General features: G+C 33.8%; 3 protein-coding genes across 3 annotated transcripts in view; 1 reads left to right on the top strand and 2 right to left on the bottom strand.

The window, feature by feature from the left end:
• Positions 1-20,393, bottom strand: part of LOC118735727 (serine/threonine-protein kinase rio2) — a gene marked incomplete in the record, with an annotated part of 254,041 nt that overhangs the window by 113,861 nt on the left and 119,787 nt on the right.
• On the bottom strand, positions 3,297-19,694 carry LOC118735779. The gene is made up of 5 exons (XM_036465738.1): positions 19,613-19,694; positions 5,916-6,130; positions 5,342-5,832; positions 3,651-4,017; positions 3,297-3,577 (listed from the first exon to the last, which is right to left on the bottom strand). Exons 1-5 carry the CDS (start codon positions 19,639-19,641, stop codon positions 3,390-3,392), a joined length of 1,290 nt encoding a protein of 429 aa, XP_036321631.1. The 5' UTR covers positions 19,642-19,694; the 3' UTR covers positions 3,297-3,389.
• The window catches only part of LOC118750178, a 1,089-nt gene continuing 421 nt past the window's right edge, over positions 19,726-20,393 (top strand). The window contains exons 1-2 of the mRNA XM_036484908.1: positions 19,726-20,040; positions 20,267-20,376. Of these exons, the coding sequence (XP_036340801.1) occupies positions 19,809-20,040; positions 20,267-20,376 (342 nt within the window). The 5' untranslated portion in view covers positions 19,726-19,808. The remainder of the gene's footprint in view (positions 20,041-20,266; positions 20,377-20,393) is intronic.

Raw genomic sequence — 20,393 nt, 5'->3', positions numbered from 1 at the left:
GCTGTCATTATAACCGTTTAGGAAAAAAATAATAATAAAATAACACTAGTACACTTCTGAAACTGCTTTTTAATGTCCAAGTAATGGGAATTATTATTAGCAAGAAGTTGCTAGTTTTATGAACATTTTATTAATTTGTTAATTTCCGATGCAATTTTCTTCGAAAACTAATATTTTCCATATTATTATGTATATATTTAAATAGGTTTATTCTGTCAATTGCAACTCTAAAAGCACCACAAACAATTATTTTGTTAATGTGAATTACATTAAGCATCATGCCATCAGCTGTTTTTCTTACTAAATAGCAAATAGTTGCTAGTAAAAATTTATCCAGTAAAACTTGCAAGTTCAGCTGTCATTTTTGCTCTTTAAATTTCCCCTCTTTTGCTAGTTTTTTGCAAGTTTTTGCGTACGAAAACGACATCCAGTAAAAAACCAGTAAAATTAGTACTGGATTTTCCGGATAGTGCGTACGTGAACCGGGCTACTGCGTATGGTGTTATTGCATGCACCCCACCCATAGTTACGGTGACCATATTAACCAACGTAAAATAATAGACATTTTTTTCAAAATGATTTGGGAATACATACATACAGCTTGTATGATAAAAGTACTTTCCCATATCGTAATTTAACTCAAATATTTACCAGTTAATTACCCGATTTCGAAAAATGAAGCCAAATCCTTTTCGAACACTTCGCCATCCTTTGCTGCGCGTTTACCATTATTCATACTGCACGCCAAAGCCAGCACCCAGAGGTACAAAATTGGAATTTAATATTCATAATTCTTCGGAGCCTTGATTTTTAAACCAAAAAAAAAATATATTTACTTTGGTGAACATTTTTTATAACATTTCAAACATTCTTTTTTTGTGTAATTTTTTCGCTTTAAAAGAACCATACAATTGTTTTCAACTAGTTTTTGTTATGTATCTAACATTTAATAACTGGAACAGGAGAATAATTTTTTTTTAAATTGCCACTTTTTTGCATTTTGCACCAAAAAATTTATTATAATCAAATAAAAATTCACAAATTAGGCCCAACTGATCTCTTGCAAATATTGTAAGCTTTCATAAAAAAAATCAAATTAAGTGATAAATGAAGGCTCCAGGAACCACTGTGCAACAGGGAGTTTATTGTTCACTTTCAGTGGAACTGGAAACTCAGCATGCAACACGATCCTGGAGACAACTTTCCCTGCGCTTAATAGATTGTACAAAGATTACTGATTAAATAGAAATCCTTAAGTTGGGTGCGAAACAAACTGGCGAAGGGTTTCTTTACATTTTATAAGGGACATTTTTATTTTTCATATTCTGTGTTTAAAAATTTACCTCTGAAAAATGCAGAGCTGATTTAAAGGACAGTTTAAGAAATAAAGGACAAAAGGCGTCCTTTATTCTGAAAAAAATTATAAAGGACAGGGGGTTAAAATAAAGGACTGTCCTTTAAAATAAAGGACGGATGGTCACCGTACCCATAGTGGAATTATACCAGGTGAAGTAATATTAGAGTGAAAAGAAATATTTGAAAACATGCCTATAAAATTTGACTATAAGACAGCGAGAAAGCTGTTTTATTACTTCACCTGTTTATTGCGCCAATCATCCCACCTGTTTGTACCGAGTATACGTTCAAATTTAGGAGTCTGAGAGTAGGTAAAATTTTACTGTTTTTTACATCACTATTTCGTACCATATGTTCGCTTCGTCTTCGTAAACGAAATCCACATTTCAGATATGGTGAAACCAGTGATGATAATTCAGAAATTTTCACTGAAGATAAAACTCAAAACGATATTCTCTGTGTTATATGCTGCGAACAGGAACGGCCACTTTTGTTTGTTCAATGTCATGGCAGAATTATACCAGGTGAAGTAATTCGTGCGAGTAAAAGATTTTGACACCGCCTTATTTGAAAATTGAAAAATTCCCTTTAAAATTTGACTATAAAGCAGCCGAATGACAGAAAATAAAGCGAGAAAGCTGTTTTATTACTTCACCTGTTAATTGCGCTTTGGTTCCATGCAAACAATTTAAGGTTTTCCAGCAATGTTTTCAAAATATTAAAAATCATGCAGAAAAAATTCATACAAAAGCGCTATGTCCAATATGCGGAGCAGTTATTAAAGACGACTCTTTTCCTATATCGACTGCTGAGTGGAAGATCGACCTATCTCGGCAGCCAGTTCGAAAACGCCCTATCTCAAAAATCTTTTCAAGAACGCCCTATTTCAGAATTTTATTGAAAAACAGCGCTATCTCAGAATTTGGTTGCAGAACGCCCTATCTCACTTCAAAATGTATTGAAAATTTGCTGATATGGGGCGTTTTTGAATCGGCAGCTCAGATAGGCCGTTTTTGAAACGAATTCTGAAATAGGGCGTTCTTGAAAAGTTTTTTGAGATAGAGCGTTTTCGAGCTGGCTGCCGAGATAAGTAGGTCGATCTTCCACTCAGCAGTCGATATTTTGTTAAGACTTTTCATAAGTAAAATAATTTTTTGAATATTACTTTCTTCATATACCGCAATTATATCACATTTTGTGTTTAATTGTATTTTTGGAATAAACAAAGTTCTTTTTACTTCTATCAGTAAACTGTGTTTGTTACAAATAGTATAAATAGGCAATGGGAATAAGGCAAAATTTGTTTTATTTCCAACATTTGTTGGATATAAAGCCAAACTCAGATTTTCATTTCACAATTTTCTAACATTTCGCTACACCAGCGAAAGCAAAATTCTGTTCGACACAAAATTCGGTACTTGACGAAAATTTCGACACGCTTGCATAGCTCATAATACGAATTTCACTTACGATCTTCGATAGCCAGCTGTGAAACTTACAGGATCACACTCACACCATCACCCAAGGCACGAATAGAAATCACGCTGATTGACACATGTCTAGCATTGCAACGAAGACAGTCCGAAAGGCACCCTTGAGCACCTTCTGTGTCACTGCCCAGTATTTTGGAAGCCACGATTGATCTCCCTTAGCTCACGAGCAGGATTTATAATCTATGCTTACACACTAAACTCTCGACCAAACTAAGGATCAGTTGTGGTCTATGCGAAGGATCCACGCGAAACTCAATCAATATGCCTAGCTTAAATTAGGATTTTAGTATCTAGTCCGAACTTATCCACTGCAATTTCATTGGCCTTTATAAGCTTTCGTTTGGGCTCATTTGAATTTACAGAAGTGAATACAAATAACGATACTTATCAATTTTTATTAAAACGCAAAGTTTCTCAGTGAGTGTAATCAGAGATTCGATATTGCTTCCTTATCTCTTTAGAATTTCTCAGCTATGGCTATTTATATAAACCTCAGATACAGTGCATTTTATATTTAATATTACGAGTAGCATTTCCAAATTACTTCCAGTCAAGCAAGCCGCGATTATCCAACCACGGAAGGATTTCAGACATTGCCTCAACATACTTTGGATTAGTGTACATCGCCAGTTTAATTTTACTCTCATCTTGCAAGCGATCCTCTTTATAATCATTGCCACTCTTCTCCAACATAACAACCGGCAAAACTTTAGACACAACTAAGTAGGCTGCAAATACAATTTTTTTGAGTATTTTCGCCAGATTTGCAGAAAAATTGAAGTATAAATTTGTATCCCTTACCTGCTAGTCCGTTTTTAAGCAACGCCGTGTGAAGATTCCGCAGTTTCGGCAGGGGACGGTGATACTGGAGTAGTTTTAAGTTTTCAACGAGGTTATCAAAGTAATATCGCACTAAATAATCGAACTGTGCAATTTTTATATCTGCTGCAGTTGATGATAAAATGAAGTAGTAAAGATCATGAGCGGGCGAGCCATATTTGCCGACTTGGAAATCAATGAAGCGAGTGTCCTTAATTTCGCCGAACGCGTTGTACCTGAAGAGGATGTTGTTCACCCAGCAATCGCCGTGGTTGAGTACGTTGAACTCGCTTGGGTTGTAAACTTGGTCCTGCAGCAAACGATCCACCAAGTAGTTGTCGCTGTCGGCCTGTAAAGTGTATACCCTTATGGTCAGCTGATTAAGTTAAGTGACATTTTGACCAGTTTTATTTTTATTTTGTTTGTTTAATGCTTATAATATTTTTGAAAAAGATCACCACGACATAAATCCACATTTCAAACTTCGTATAAAAATTCTACAAACTTTAAGAATTACGCCCAAAAAAGCTAAACTTTTTATTCAAAAGAGCAAATTTCAAGACGATGCTAGGCTTTTTTCCCGTACAAACGAAATTTTCAAGCATTCTTTATATATATATGGAAGAAACACACGCAACACCGTCAACCAAAAAAATTCACCTACTAAAATTTGAAATCGGACAAACCCCACGGGCTCCACAATATTTATATATGTATATCCTTTTGTCAGATCGTACAAAATCGTATTTTCTGACCGAAATCGACAGGTCGCGACCTCTAAATGACCTTTAAAAAATCTATAAAAGTAGCCAATAATATTTCTCATAAAAACGATTAAAATTAGGCGTTAGGGTCTTGAAATTTCCAAACAAAAAAAAACGTTTTCGATTGGCACCTAATATATATGTATGTATTAGGGTTGTCCAAAGAAATTAAAGTCGGATTATACTATACCGAAAAAAATAAACCTTTTTTTTTTAAATAAAAAAATATTTAGAGGTCGTAGGTAAAACGCTTAAAGCTTCCTATTTATTTTATGTGATTGTTTTTTTTTTCGAAAAGTATAGAATCCTTGGGAATCTATTTTTTTCAATCGGCAATCTCTGTTTTTATTCAGAAGTTTTCAAGGAATAATATCCATTTGTTTACCTAACAATTTTTTCATATTAGTTATTTTTCTGGGTCCCCCAAGAAATGGGGTCCAAGATAAAAATCGTTATTATTAAAAAACAGGTTAAATAAACAGTTGGGTGTTAATCTTTGAGGACTCCGGAAGAAAAGCAGTGTTAGCCGATAGCAAGGAATCTCTACCGTTTCTAAGAAAAGTAGTTGGGAAACTTTGAGCGACCACTGACAATTTTTTTATTAAAAAAAAAAACTGGTATATTTTTGCCGATATAGAACACTCCTAGGGAGTTTATACATATGTATGTTCATAAGTACATACGTGCATACATACATACATACATATGTATGGATGTTAAGCAATATGAATGCCGTTCTTGAGTTTGTTTGACTTTCGACCAGTGTAATTTATGTAGTGAATTTGAATTTGTACCTCTATCTCTATTTTGAAATTACAAATTTAAAAATTTGTTAGAGTACATACATACATTCGGTTTGAATAGGAGGCATAGTCTCGTTTCTATCTCTGTGTTATTACGAGTACTCACCAATTTCTCATAGTAGGACTGACCATCTTTCCACTTTTTGAGTTGAGCCAAAAATGTATCGGATGCATTGAACTCCTTCAGCAGCTCCTTATTGTTTTTCGAGTAAACGCCCACAGTGAATTCCTCGGGATACATGCCAAAGTGTTCCACATAACAGGCGGAAGCGGCATGCAACTCGGCCATTTTCTGAAGCACATGCTTGGTGTGTTCCAGATCCAAACCCCTAACTCGGTTGGCTCTTTTATAACCTTTTGGACGCAGATCCTCTAACAAAATGTAGTCCACACCAATATCACGATCGATTTGATATGCGTTGGGTGCAAATTTAACGTCTTTTCCCACTTGTTCATATAGCTCTTCGAATTTCGGTAAAATTTTGTGATAAGTTATTTCTTCTTTCGGAAAGATTTTCAATAAATTCAATATTTTCAACATCAATTCATTGCTGTGTGGCGCTTTGAGAACGAAAGTCGCCGTTTTTGTGCTACCATCTGCAAGTGACATTTCAATAGATTAATTAAGCGATTATACAATTTTTACGAATGTAAGTATATTTGTATCGGTATGTGCGAACCTTTGAGTTCGATATCCAAATGGAGGCGCAGCAATAACGAGGAATAGTTATCGTTACTTTTTGAATCGCTTTCAAAGCGAGCGTTGACTAGTCTCGCAAAATTTTCGCCTACACTGGCGCGTGCTGCATTCTCGAAAGTTACTACTTTCAGCCAGGCTGGTAAAGTTTCGACATCATTCCCAACACCGCCATTTAGTGTAGAGTCCATTCTAAATCTATAAACGAAATTGTTATATTAACAGTATTCGTCCAGCTTTTCTAGCATGAATGAAACAATGAGAGTCATTTTATAGATTTAAAAAGTTTAAACATATATAATTTGTCGGAAATATACTACACTACTGCTGTTGTTTCAGTCTGAGAACATACCGGCTGCCTGAAATCGTTTTCATGTGTCTGCACCATTTTTATGGCAACATAGATTTTGACAAGCAGATGTCGCTAGCGTTTGTGGGCGGAGCTACAAAATCCTTTTTCCTTTTGATTAAGGGTGAATCATTTTCCTTCTAATATACCATTGCGAAAATTTAAGAGATTTCACTCGAATTGGTATAACATCCCTAGTTGCAATGTATTGTCAAGCGAATTTGTAGAGCTATTTTGTTTTATTTAAAGTTTTTCTTTTCTGAGCCGCATATTTATACATAAATATGTAGTTTAAAACATACATATTTTTGTATGTACATAAGGGTGCTCCAAAAGTGCACGTGAAAAAGAAAAGTCGGATTTTTTTGTTCTCACTCCCTAGGATTGTTCTATACCGAAAAAAATTATACCTCTGTTGATTTTTTATTTTGAGGTTGAAAGCACTTAAAGCACTTTTCCATGTTTTATATATGGGGAAAAACAAGTTGTCGTAGAAATGGTATATATAATGGTGCTCGAGCACCACCCCCCCCCCCCCCCCTTCCCCCTCCTAGCTTTCAAATTTTCCTTATATATATATAAAATAGTACTCTGAAATGCCAACTTAATAGGGTCGTGGTGGTGCAGCACGAGCAAGTTGAAATATATTTCCGAAATCGATTTGCGCTCTTTCAGTTTCAGTGAAATCGATTTCCGAATTTCAGTTCCGATTTCAGTTCAGTGAAATCGATTTCCGAAAAGTGACAGAAAGGTCTTTCTGGCTGTTCACACATGGAAATAAAATTTTTTTTTCTCAATTTGACAGCGAATTGCGTAGAAAAGTGGGAAATATTGCCACGTCTGGCACGCACTTATTTATTACCAGTAGCTCACTAGAACCAAATATGTTAATTTTTACTATAAGAGTATATGTACTTTCAAAAATTTAATTTTTTTCCAAAATTCCTTTGTGAAATATTTTCGGGACAGTGAAATAAGATACCTGGGTCATTCCATTGTGTGTGGGACATTTTAGTCCAGAATATGATCAATTTTGAGTTACAACAGTGAAATATATTTTTTTACCATAGAACGATAACTAAGGTGTGAAACACCTTTAAAAATTAATTTGAATGAATGTGGCCGATAGGATACTGAAAAGAACTCAAGAATGAATTTTAGTCAAAACGATTCATTTTCAAGAGAGATGGTTCTCTTTATTATAAAATAATAACTATACTCTTTTATTTTCAATTTGGCTGATTTGGCAGGTCCTAGTGACTGGAGTAAAGTAATTGTGTATGAAATAAAAGTTTCCACTTACAACTTCTTTGTTTAACAGATTAATGAAATGTAGTCATTTAAAATGAGGTTACTATTGAAATAGAGATAGTTGGGCCATTTTAAAATTTATGGCGTCGTCCTCTTTTACATGGAATGACCCAACTTTCAAAATCGCAGCCCTTAATATTAAGATTTAGAGGTCGCTCATCGCGAATTTCTATTTGCCATTTAAATAAAACAGGATTTTTTTTCAATTTCTTATTTTACAAGACGTCACATGATTTTTCCATAAATTTATTCTACCAAAAGTTTTACAACGTTAAAGTCCAACATATAATAAATTTAACGATTTTATTTTCGGTAAAATGTTATGACTTATAACTAAATAATAAATCAAAAAAAAAATGCCAAGAGAAACTTTGGGTCGTTTGAATAAACACTAATCAATTGCTTTTTCTAAAAGTTTCGGAGCTTTTACTTAAATTTATTTGAATAAATCAAGTAAAGAGTCTGAAATTTTAAGAAAACGTAATTGCTTAGTTGTTTTCGTACGGCCCTTTATGATATTTAGTCACATGGATATGTATATACATACATATGTATATGCCTGGGTGCTGTATAACTAATCTTTTGATTGATAAACAATTTTTGATTTAATTATAGGATAGCCATGTGTATATCGTTACCCTAATAAAGAAAGGCACTAACTCATTTTCTTTCGAAATTCAGCTCTGTACAAAAGTCAGTAGATTATCGACTAAAGAGAACTGAAGTAGGTTTTGTTTTTTGCTTCAAAATGTAAACATTTTTATGCATAAATCTCGATGAGAAGTTCCCACCTGTTTGAAAATTGCTGTTTAAGTAAATGGATACGATAAAGTAAATATTCCAATATGGCTGTTAAAAGAAAGAGCTTTAAAAAGACTTACTGCCGAAAATATTTCTGTGTAAGGTTGCCACCTGTTTCAAAATTCTAATTGAATATAATTGTTAATATAAATTGAATTTTGGAATATCGGCACGAAACTGAAGAGGTTTAAGAAAGTTTACCACCAAGTTGCCACCTGTTTGTAAAATTTTATGCAATTAAATTGATAAAATAAATGAAATTTTACAATATTTGTATCAAAAAAACCAAAAATTATTTTAAGGCGCAGTGAAGTACGCCGGGTATTGGCTAGTAATATATAAATTTCAATTGATGTCTGAACACTGTAAAATGTTGGACATAAAAAAGTTTTCAGCCGGGGCTTTGAGGATATCCCTTATGTTAATAGAACCTCATATATATATGCCTAGTGAAAGTGTAATTTACGTAATCGCTAATTTGTCATTCATTTTCTTATCTTAATCGAATGACATAGAAATTTCTTGTTTCTGCTTGTTCCTTTTGTTTTGTTTTACAAGATTTTGCTTTACTTTTTTCGTTTTTTCATTTCACTGCATGCAGTACTGCAGGAGTAGGCGCCTCAATATGTCGCTGTTATTTTTTTTTTTTTTGAGAATTATTCGATATTTTTTCTCTTCAAAACGTCAGAAGCTGAGTCCACTTAATACTACTAATGTTTTTAATTATGTATATTCAGAGGGCGTTAACATTGTCAATAAAAGAACGTTGCAAATGATAACCGATAACTGAGTTTAGACTTTGTCTAATATTTCAGAATATTAACTTTGGGTGATCGGTGGTCTATATGTATTTGTAGCATTTTTTTTTTTTTAATTTGAATAAAGATGGAAAGTTCCATATCAAAAGGGTTCAAGGTTTTAATGGTCATGATAATAAAGTTATCACCCTTTGTCCCGTAGTCTACCTAGTATACATACACGACATTATCTTCGTACATATGTATGTGTATTAGACTGCATCACCAAAAAAAGTTGCTGTTTCTCCGCCGGAATAACAAAATTTATTATATTTGAAGACGTCCACCAAAATATTTCGGAAAAATATTTACGAATATTTACGTGAGCTGGACCGATTTGAAAATATCTGCAAAAATGGAGTTTTTTATGAATAATAAGTTTCTTAAAGAATTAAAAAAAAGTCCCCTCAGATGACAAAATAGATTAAGTTTAAAAAAACTGCATAAAAATATTTACAAATCTTTTCAGCGGGATCGTTATAATGAGATTTTTGATGCTGTTTTTTTACTTTTTTAAAAACTTGTTTTACGAAAAACTTGAATAACTGGGCCAAAACTATTCTGATTTAGACTTATGGGGTCTTAATAAAAAGGCTTTTCCCACTTTCTTTATTTCATCATGTCCAAATTTATTTATTTTTCTTTCAAATACCAATATATACATATCTTAATTCAACTCGGAATGAAGCTCGTTCATCCTACCTTTCTGCTTCATCCTTTGAATGAGTTTATTGGCAAAGAAATAAAAAGGGTGAGAAATACCTTTCCTATGATACCTAACAAATCTAAATCGGAATAGTCCAGGTTCAGTTATTCAAATTTTTCTTATACCAATCTTTGAAAAAAGTTAAAAAACAGCTTCAAAAATCTCATAATTACGGTTCCGTTGAAATTTTTTTATTATTTTTTTTAAGCAAATTTTTTAAGCTTAACCGGTCTGTCACTTGAGCGGATTTTTTAAAAAAAAAAAAAAAAACTTTAAGAAACTGGTTTTTTCATAAAAAACTCAAATCGGTTCAGCTCACGTAAATCTTAATATTTTTCCAAAATATTTTGGTGGACTTCTTAAAATATCATGCTTTTATAATTCCAATGGAAACACAGTACCGATTTATATTTTGTAGGGGGAGTGATTCAGTCTAATGTTTATGCTAGGAAATGGCAATTTTACCTCGAACCTTTTTTTTGAATTTATTTTATTGAAACACGCATGCTTCATATTTTTAACGTTAATGCCAGTCTGCAACAGGCGTGTCGTCATAGATAGGTGAATACTGCTTCACAGATATGTAATAATCCAATTTTTTACTCCAACCTTTCATATGAAAATTAAAATAATATTATTAAATGAGAAAACGAGTAAAGCATTTGTGAACAGTTGTTGTTGTTCCATGCGTGAAGATGATTCTTCATGAAAAATTAGACTTCCGACCAGCTACACACGTGTAAAAAGGTTAAATGCATAAAGGTTAAACAACTTTACCACTACTAATTTATCTCTTCAATTAGAGTTCGCGAACTCAACCGCACTTCGACTTCAGTTTTTATCGAACTAAAAATTTTTGCTCACATACCCATTACTTTATAACAATCAAAATTACTTTTCACACTAAACAATTAGCACTGATATTTACCGCTCTTCCTCAAGTTCTATTCGATGTTTCTTTGCCTTTCTTTGCCTTATTGGAATGGTCCCACCCAATGTTTGCCGAGCGATTGGCAGACATGGCACTGAATTTGCCGGTGTTAGCCGCTTGGCCCAAATTGGGAATAAGTCATAATTGTTATTGCGATTAATTTCTTTTGCTTCGATTTATAATTGGTCAATATAGATGGAAGTAAATGTACATTCAACAGCACTGAAAGCAATGCATTGGTTTGCTATCGTACTGCCTTCCTTGCAAACACCGGCAAACCGAAGGAGGAGTACAGTATAACGTCTCCGTAAAAGCTGTGGACAAAAACGCCTCGATTTTGCTAAAAGCGATCGCCGAATGGACGCACTGCCACTCCTATTGATTATACAAAAGTTTTATGAAAATTTTGAACTTGGTTAGTTTTGGAAGAGATATGGTGCAGAAATCTACATAAATTGCTAAGAACACTTGAACACTTCGCCCACTATCATTGCATGTCATTGCTAAAAAGTCATCAAAATGAATTTGTATAAAAACCATTTTGCAGGTCTACAAATTACTTTAAAACTCGGTTCAGATCGGTTAATTAGTTCTAACCTTTTGGAAAATACCTAATCCACTAAAAGAAATACTTCTTGTTTTCGTAGCAGCTCCTGCTGTGGTGATGGTCCTTGGTCGGAGTAAATACTTTGAGTTAATCCTGTAAGCTTAAAAACGTCCATCTCGGGAATCTTGAGTACCTATGATTCAGAAGAACGAAACACGCGATTCGCTAATGTAAAATGACTACGTATAGGCAGGGGGCCATTGAAGTATTACGTGAGCATAGTTTTATAAATTTTTAACTTCTGCCTCACCCTTGTCAGCTAATGCAAGCATAGTTATTATCCCGCTCTCCCCTTCGTATGCTTACGTAATTATTGGTCTTGTTTAATCTGGTAATATCTCTTGCAGCCGCTGTGGTGTAGTGGTTAGCAGTGCGCTCTACCATTCCGTAGGGCCTGAGTTCGAGCCCAGTTCCCGACTAACATAAAAAAAAAAAGTTTTTTCTAATAGCTATAGCGGTTCCCTTCGGCAGACAATGGCAATCCTCCGATAATATTTCTATCATGGAAAACAGCTTCTTATAAAAATACAATCGCCGTAAAACTGTAGGTCCCTTTTCTTTGTGTGACGACAATAACGCGCACGCCATAAATCGAAGGAGAAGCTGAGTGAAAACGCTGACATATCGTGAACGCGCCAATCTGTTATGTCAAGTTTAGAAATTATACCCTAAAAAAATTTACGTATATTTGGCATTTGTTCAAGTAAGAATCTGCTAAAATTTTTAGAAAAATGTCGAAGGAAAACAAATAAATACCGCTGACGTAATCATCATCCAGAGCCACCCCCCGCCCCTAAACATAAAAAAAGAAGAAAATCAAAGGCCCATTGGTAGTCACGTAATACTTGAATAGCTCTTAGAAGACGCAATAAAATAAAATGTTTTAGAAATTTTACAATAAACGACTAAAAATTTATCAGTCAAAATGCATTCAATGTATAATTTCGGTTCGCTTGTTCAACAATGTGCCATACGTGCTACACTGTGCGACCGCGGCAGGGTGATTCAGCTGCTATCAATGAATATGTTTGTGTGAATATTGACTTTGATAAGCAGAGTGTTTCTTGTTAGGAAAGCATGAGTACTCCTTATATTGCTTGATTGATAACTTTGTTTTGCGTTAATGATTTACTATCTCTAATTGCAGTTCATTTCTGCTGGCGTTTAAATTTGCCTGTGCGGCGGCGTCAAACAGTACAACAAAGCAGCGCACGTAGAAACTACAGACATAAAAATTATTCAAAATACCTCTTATCGGTTCGACATGTGATACGAGTGTTCAATTTCATAAAACATATGTATTTATGTACATTAGGGTGGATCAGATTGTCCGGACGAAAGTTTTTCGCCGAACCGCATAGTATTTTTCATTTTTATAGACAATTCTAAGAGAAAATGTGGAGAAAACTATAAGTCGAAAATGAGTTTCTAGCCTGCGCATTTTTAACAGAAAAATTTACTTTTTCTGAAAATTGTATTTTTTCGTTCTATGCCGGTTGTTCACCTTTTGTTACAACTAAGGCATCCAATACCGGACCATTTTGTGAATCGCGGGATTTCGGGATCTTAAAAAGGTAATCCCGGAATCCCACGATATTTCGGGATATTATGACCATTAATTAAAATATGCTAACAAATTAGTTTTGTAGTCTTGCTTTAGTGTGAATACTAGAAATAAAAAAAAAATGTCTTTTTAACCAAAGACATAAATGTTTAAATAGTTTAAAAAGCTAACTACAAACTGAATAAACTAAAAACTATGGAATTTAAATTCATTCTTATTGCAGTCGCAGTCATTTTTAGAAAAAGTAAAAGATAAGATCTCATCTTTACACTTACATATAGTATTAATACATACACACAGATGTAGTAAAATTAGTATGCCACAACATACTTAGGTATACATATATACAAGTCGGACGGATTTTGTAGAAAAAATGATGTCATGTCTCCGATTTGCTGCAAATTATTTTATGGGTTCTATATGCAATTAAGTTATTTAGTAAAGAACAAGCCTATGACCTTTATTAAGTTATATATCTTATTATTTTTCTCCAATTTATTCTTTATTTATTTATTTGTATATTATTTGAATATGTATTCCGTTTGCGGTACTAGATGCCTATATTTAACCGATTTCACAAAAAGGGGAAAGGTTGTCAATTCGTCGGATTATTTTTTTTTTTTTTAGGTATGTTACCGCATAACTTTGGACCACGTTAACCGAATTCCATTTTTTTTTTAAAGGAAGGTGTCACCTCGCCTCCCTTTTATTCAGCTTATTCTTGCGCATTCAAAGAAAGTTTGCCGAAGAAACCATGTTCCTGAAAACAATTTGGAGTTTGCCAAATTGTGAAAATAGGTTTCTTAGTATTTTGCTGTAGTGTCGTAAAGAAGTGCTTAAAGTTTGCATAAAACATACTATAAGGGGTTTCTTGGTATAAGGAATCCATTTTTGCACTTACCTTTTTCTTAAAACTTCCACCAGGGGGCGCAACAATGAAAATTTTCACATTTTCTTCGATACATATGTTCGCAATTTGGCAAACTCCAAGCTGATTTTAGACCCATGGTCTCCCCGGCAAATTTGCTTAGAATTATATGTAAAATCTCAGTTTTTCACAAATTTTTATGAAAAAAGTGTACCAAATACTTCGCAAAGCGGTATTCTTATCTTCCCTTTTCTCTCGTGCCTCAAACCAGCTGTCACTATGTATGGACGTATATCAGCTTTTATTATTGCATCAGGGTAATAGGGTTAGCCCGATTAGTGAAAAATAAACACCTGTTGAGATGATAAAATAAATTAAAATTTTCAAGTTAATCCGAACGTAATCAACCGCAACTGCAACATTGCTAAAGAGTCACACTGTGGACTCTGTAGAACTTGCGAATTAATTATAATTAATTGGCGTTTCTGTTTGCTATTAATTTCAAATCAAATTACATTTCAAGGGCTTTCGAAGGCAGGGGGGGGTTTTGTACTTATCTTGTTCGAAATTATTAATAAAACTGCTTAGTATTATTAATGAATATGCAAAAATTGTGCGACTAAACTAAATACAGTAGATGTGTAGTAGATAACTGCCGTTTCTGAGTTAACTACGCACTGTGAAATTGGCCCTTACACTTTCACAAAATGCACAGAGACGTGATTTTTTATGTTTACACATGATATTAAATTTTACGCAATTGCAACGAAATTAAATGTACTTCACCTTCGAAGTATGCAAGCATTCTTCAACAACATATGTACATACATACCACTCATTGTATATACAGGCAGCATAAGTACACCGGCTATCACTGATAAGACAATTAAAATAATAAACGCCCTAATTACAAGTGCGACAGTTGGCGTATATACGGACTCAAGGGGCTTTTTGGGGTTTCAAACTCCTCACTCACATTTGGGTAGCAAAGATGATTAAACTTTCGATTTTGAGATTTTTTTCCGGTATCACAGTTATAATCATGATAAAAACATAGCAAGGTAGAACCGTTCTCTCAATTTGTCGGCCATGATTTTTTTTGAAGTTTGCCAACATTTTAAAATTATATAAAAGTGAAAATAAAAAATTGAAATTGTTCGAAATTGTTGTTGCTTGAGATTGAAAATGAAAATGTGTGTGTGAGTTTGTGAGTAAATTTAAAAATTAAATTGTTTGGAAACGTCAAGAATTTTAAAAGTGACTCTCAGCGGTTATACCTTACTATATTTTTATCATGGTTATAATGTGATCGAAAATACAAATCATAGAATGACGATATGATCGAAAAAATATAAGCAATAATTTATAGAGAAGCTTTGAAAACCCTCCTTAATCGAATCTTGTTGCCGTCAGCGTCTGAACGGTTGATGTGTGGTCAATGAGTGTGCAAGAAAGAGCGTTTATGACAATACTTAAAAGATAGGTATTTAAGTAGTAAAGCGATATATTTATTGACCTCATATAACTGATGAGAGGTCTGTGGACTGAATAATATCACCGATATTAAACTTTCTGTGGAAAAAATTTAATTCTTGTATGTATACACTTAAGTGGTTATGCACGCTTGTGGTCAGGAGATTAAGTTAAGTGACATTTTGACTAGTTTTAGCTATTTTTCTTATTTACAAATGGCATAAATTACAAAAATTCAACAGACTTTAGAAATTGCACGCAAATATTTTAAACTTTTTATTCAGATTCTTTAGAAAAATTTTAGGTATGCAAAGTGAAAATTTCAGGACGCTAGACTTTTATTATAAAGTTATAAACATTAAATAAACAAAAGAAAAATAGCCAAAACTGGTCAAAATGTCACTCAACTTAATTAGTGTACATACATATTCAAAAGACTTATTTTACAAAAATAACATCACGAATAAAATGCATTCATAATTATTGCAAATTTAAAGTATTGCCTAGTAAAATTTTTCAGCACTTCTTAGCTGTCCGCTTTTCTTAGCGGTAGAATAATTTCATAATGTTGGTAGAAACGAGTCTCTAAAAAATTCGACCGCCCTGGCACCAAAAGCAACCGTTAAGGCTGCGAATAGAAAAATTTACATCATTTTTTTGTTTAGATTCCAGTTCACCTAATATGCCACATTTTATCAGAAGTACTTTAAAAGCTTTGTGCTAACTTTCAAATCGTAGAGAAAGTCCTTTGCTGTCAGTTGGCCATTTGGCCGTCGGTGATTGGTGTATATTCCTAGCTGTCATACTTAAGCATAACATTTTTTCTCCAATAGTGCCCATGGCTCAAAGCTTTTGCCTGATTTTTAATGCAAAGGTACAATAAGCGATGTTTCCCGAGAACTATACCCTAGCACTTTCCATGCGTACAATGTACATATGTTTGTTTCATGACCTTTTGGGCTCCTAATAGAACCCCAAAAATTCGGCTTTACTGAGGTCATATATGTACATACATCTCCATAGTTATACCCTGTTGGGATTTGCTGCCTGCCCATGTCTTTAATAAACAATCACGGCGCTGCGCCTAGCGTTCAAGCACAGCTCCAAGTCCAGCAATTCCAGGCAGGATTGACATTCTCAAAAACATCAAAAATTCGAGCTCTCCATGTTACATTTTGCTGAGCATTTGCCTCGATACCGGCTCTATTGGGGTCGTCTTACTAAAAACTTGCATTCTGTACTCTTGCATTTCCGCTTTTACCATTCGTTTTCAAACGGTGGCTTATGCTGCCCGGTGACTCTTTTTAGCGTCTACTGCATATGAACCCGGTCAGCATTTTTAATTATAATTTACATACTTTTTGTTTGTGTGTACTTCAATGGTCGTTTGATCCAAATTTTTTTTTAGTTGAGTTTCGCTTTTTCATCGCGGACATATCTAGTAAGGCAATTCACTCTTTGATGCGAAAACGCCAAAGGCAAAAATTAGCATTTGTTTTGTTGCTTTGCTGTGCGTTTGTGCGAAACGACGCCATATGTTTGTTGTAAATACTGCCGATTTTCGTACTTTCGCTCAAACGTACAGAGTTTCGCATCAAAAAGTGAACTCTAGTAGTTTGTATGCAACTCGTAAATGGCTCGAGAATGCTATAACTCGCCGAAAAATCTGCCAAATGATGGCTGGGTATATGCAAATATGTACTTATACATAGTACGCACACATACATTCGTTAAACCACCCAGTGGGAAAATGGCATGTTTGTAATGTATCGCCCCGTATGGCTGATACACTACAAGACGCAAAATTTTTTGTACAGGATTTGAACTCGCAACCAACAGGTAGGGATGTACACCGTTTCCAAAAAATCCTTTTGTTTTGATTTTTGTTTTAAACCGTTTAAAAAAACTATATTAAAAACCGGATCTTTTCGACTTACCGAAAAAAACCGAATTATAAAAATATTGCAAAAAACCAAAGAACATCAATATCGAATTAAATTAAGTTTTCACTCATACTTACTACTTACTGCTGTGCAACGCAAATCAATAAAAACAATATTTTTTTTTTCTTTTATTTTATATAACAACTTCATTTCCAAAAATAAGACATGTAATAAAGCGTAGGACATACATACATATTTATTCAAAAACACATTTCATTTGACAAACAAAAATTTTTGTCACGGGTGGGACATTTGTACAGTCAAAATAATAATAATAATAAAAAAATAGTCACGAATACTACCAAAGCCAAGCCTACAACAAAAATTATTGCTTTATTATAAAAAAAAAAAATTAAATTCCTCTGCCACAGGTGTGACAACGTTTGTCACGGATGAGGCACGTACGAACTTTTATATGAAGAGGGTGTTTTAGTATGGTCCATATTAAAGATTAGTTATTAAAAAATATAAGAAGCCAAGTAGAGGTTCAACTAACCCACTTTTTGCCCTAGAATAGTCATATTAAGACTCGCGATATGCTGCAGCTCTCAATATCTTTTTTTAGGGCAAATGGTGACACTAGGGGTATTCACGATCCGGTGCATACTGTCTAGCATGGTGCATACTAAGCACTGCACTGTATAGATAGCATGATTGGCGAATTGTTTGAACACATGAAACAACAACAATCATGCTATTTAGCATAAATCTATGCACCATGCTAGACAGTATACAGTGAATACCCCTACTATGTTTAAAAATATGTGTGAGAGCATGAATTATTAGCAATCGTCTGTAATTTTTCGAGGGCACTGCAATTTGGTTGAACTGCTTCGAGTATTTACACTTTTGTTTGTACTAGCTGGGTATTGTTGGAGTCAAAATATTTTTGAATAATCGAGTTTAAGGTCCTATTTGGCTCATATTTTAATATTTGCTTAACTAACTATGTGGAAACGAAAATGCAATAGTGGTAAACATTTTCAATGAATTTTTAACATTACGTAACAAAAACGAAACACAATCTCGATTTCTGTAATTAAATATAATAACTTTTAGTTTTTTTTTGTCACGGGTGGGACAACGCCAATCCTGCTAAATAATAACTCATAATATAGTATACCCAAGAAGCATTGTGCTGGGTTAACAATTCCAAAACAGCGTTGCCGTTTTGGTCCAATTGGACCAAAATTGGTAGCTTCATTCTCCGTTGGTAGCTTGGTTGGTTTGATGAAGCTTTTGGTAGGCAAATATGTTTTGAAAATACAACCAAATTGAACATAAAAATTTGTTTGCTTAATTTAAGTTTAAACGTTTAAAACACTGCTTTCACTTTGCTTACATCTATAAGATTTCTTTATTTTTGCTATATTTTATTAAGCAGACAATTTTCTGCAAACAAAAACTTACTTCCCAAAGCTATGACCGATTAGCTGTCGAAATTAACGAGAAATTACCTATCGTTTTGAAAGAAAAATTGGTGATAGGCAATTTGCAAAGTGTGAGTGTATTGGTAAAAAATGGTGAGTGCATGCAAATTGAATCAAATTTGGAATTTTTTTATTGAAATGCGTAAAATGTCTGCTTTTGTTTTTTCTCACACAAAAAAAAATTTATATGAATTGAATCAATCTCAAAGATATTAACATATTTTACAATAACTTAATTATTTTATTTAAAGGCCCGAATTTACTGTGTTTAATCTTAAAGATAGGTGTGAATAATTAACCAATACCGTAAACAATATTATGTGTAGTTTTAATTTTTACTGCTAATTTGTGTAGCTAAAAACCCCGCAAACTCGAGAAATCTCGTTTTAACGATGAAAAAAATTTGGTAGTTTGGAAACTGATTTGGTAGGCATTTTGGTACCTAATAATATTTTAAAGTGGCAACGCTGTTCCAAAATGATTGGAAAACGAATCTTTTTTTCGAGTCCCACCTTCGGTAACGAATGTAGCATAGGTTAGTATTCGATTTGAGAACTAGGCCGTTCTTCAGCAAAACGGAACCTTCGTTATCCAATGTATAAAAGACATACTTAAATTTGTTCTCAAATTTTTTGTTTTGCTTGTGGCTAAGGATTACAGAAAATCCAGTTATCTCAATGATACGGCTTCAAACCTTCGGCTAAACATTACCATATTAGGTAATGCATTCCCTATTTTCCCACCGGGGAGTTTCTTTTTACGTATTGAGTATGCACTGCTATGCAAACATGAGTTGATATTTCTGTGCATTGCCCCGATCGGTGATAACGAAAGTAAATTTCAAAATTATGTCACATTTTATATACATATGTACATATGTATCTCTGTATGTATACATACATATATTTGTGTACATTGAAAAAGCTCATAATCCATGTTGTCCCAGTACGTTCGCCAACTTTTGAATATCGGCATTCAAGTTGAATGCGAATCTTTACTCGATTTAATTCAGCAGTTCATGGTTAGTTAGATTTTGGCTTTCAAAAGGCCAACAATGCCTTCTTAGTTTCTTTTCATTAATTGTTCGTAGGAAAAAATGGCGCTTCAAGAAGAAAATAATCATACAAGCGAATCATCGCACAGCGTCTCAAATGGCAATGGTGCCCAATTGCCAGACTGGATAACAGCAGAACTGTTCAACAACTTCCTAAAGGAAACAGTGCCGGGATTCAGAGAAATCAAAAGCTTCAAAACAAAGTCCGCCGTGGCCCCGGGTGAAAATTATGCCACCATCATGCTGCGAATCGCAATGGAAATCAGCACGCAATGTTGGTTCGAGTAGCTATACTCGTAAAACACATGTACGATAAATCAAAAACAGTCAAAACTCAAAATTTTCCCAAATTTATTTTGTTTCATAAAACAGTTCACAGAGCGTATATCTAAAGTTGTGATTGTTTTTGATTTAGGGTGCGATATGTTAATACATATATTTATATATACATATATTTACATAAGTATTTATATTTCCATATTGCTTGTATATATCAACAGCTGGCAAGGAGAAGACTCTGTCATATATGATGAAAATACCACTTGAATCAATTAAGGACTTAATGGAGAAGCGAAACGTATTTGACGTTGAATCCATGATGTACCGTTCGGTGGTGCCCGAAATGGA

This window comes from Rhagoletis pomonella, unplaced genomic scaffold, assembly GCF_013731165.1.
Source record: "Rhagoletis pomonella isolate Grant_MI unplaced genomic scaffold, Rhpom_1.0 Rhpom_scaffold_00001, whole genome shotgun sequence".
In the NCBI taxonomy this organism is placed as follows: Eukaryota; Metazoa; Arthropoda; class Insecta; order Diptera; family Tephritidae; genus Rhagoletis; species Rhagoletis pomonella.
The sequence above is the reverse complement of the archived record's forward strand: the minus strand, read 5'-3'. Positions and strand labels throughout refer to the sequence as shown.

Coding starts and splice junctions, on each gene's coding strand:
- LOC118735779 (XM_036465738.1), bottom strand. CDS start 19,641: ATGAGCTTTTTCAATGTACACAAATATAT. Junction 5,833..5,915: donor TTTGGATATCGAACTCAAAG/GTTCGCACATAC, acceptor TGTCACTTGCAG/ATGGTAGCACAAAAACGGCG. Junction 3,578..3,650: donor GCTTAAAAACGGACTAGCAG/GTAAGGGATACA, acceptor TTGTATTTGCAG/CCTACTTAGTTGTGTCTAAA.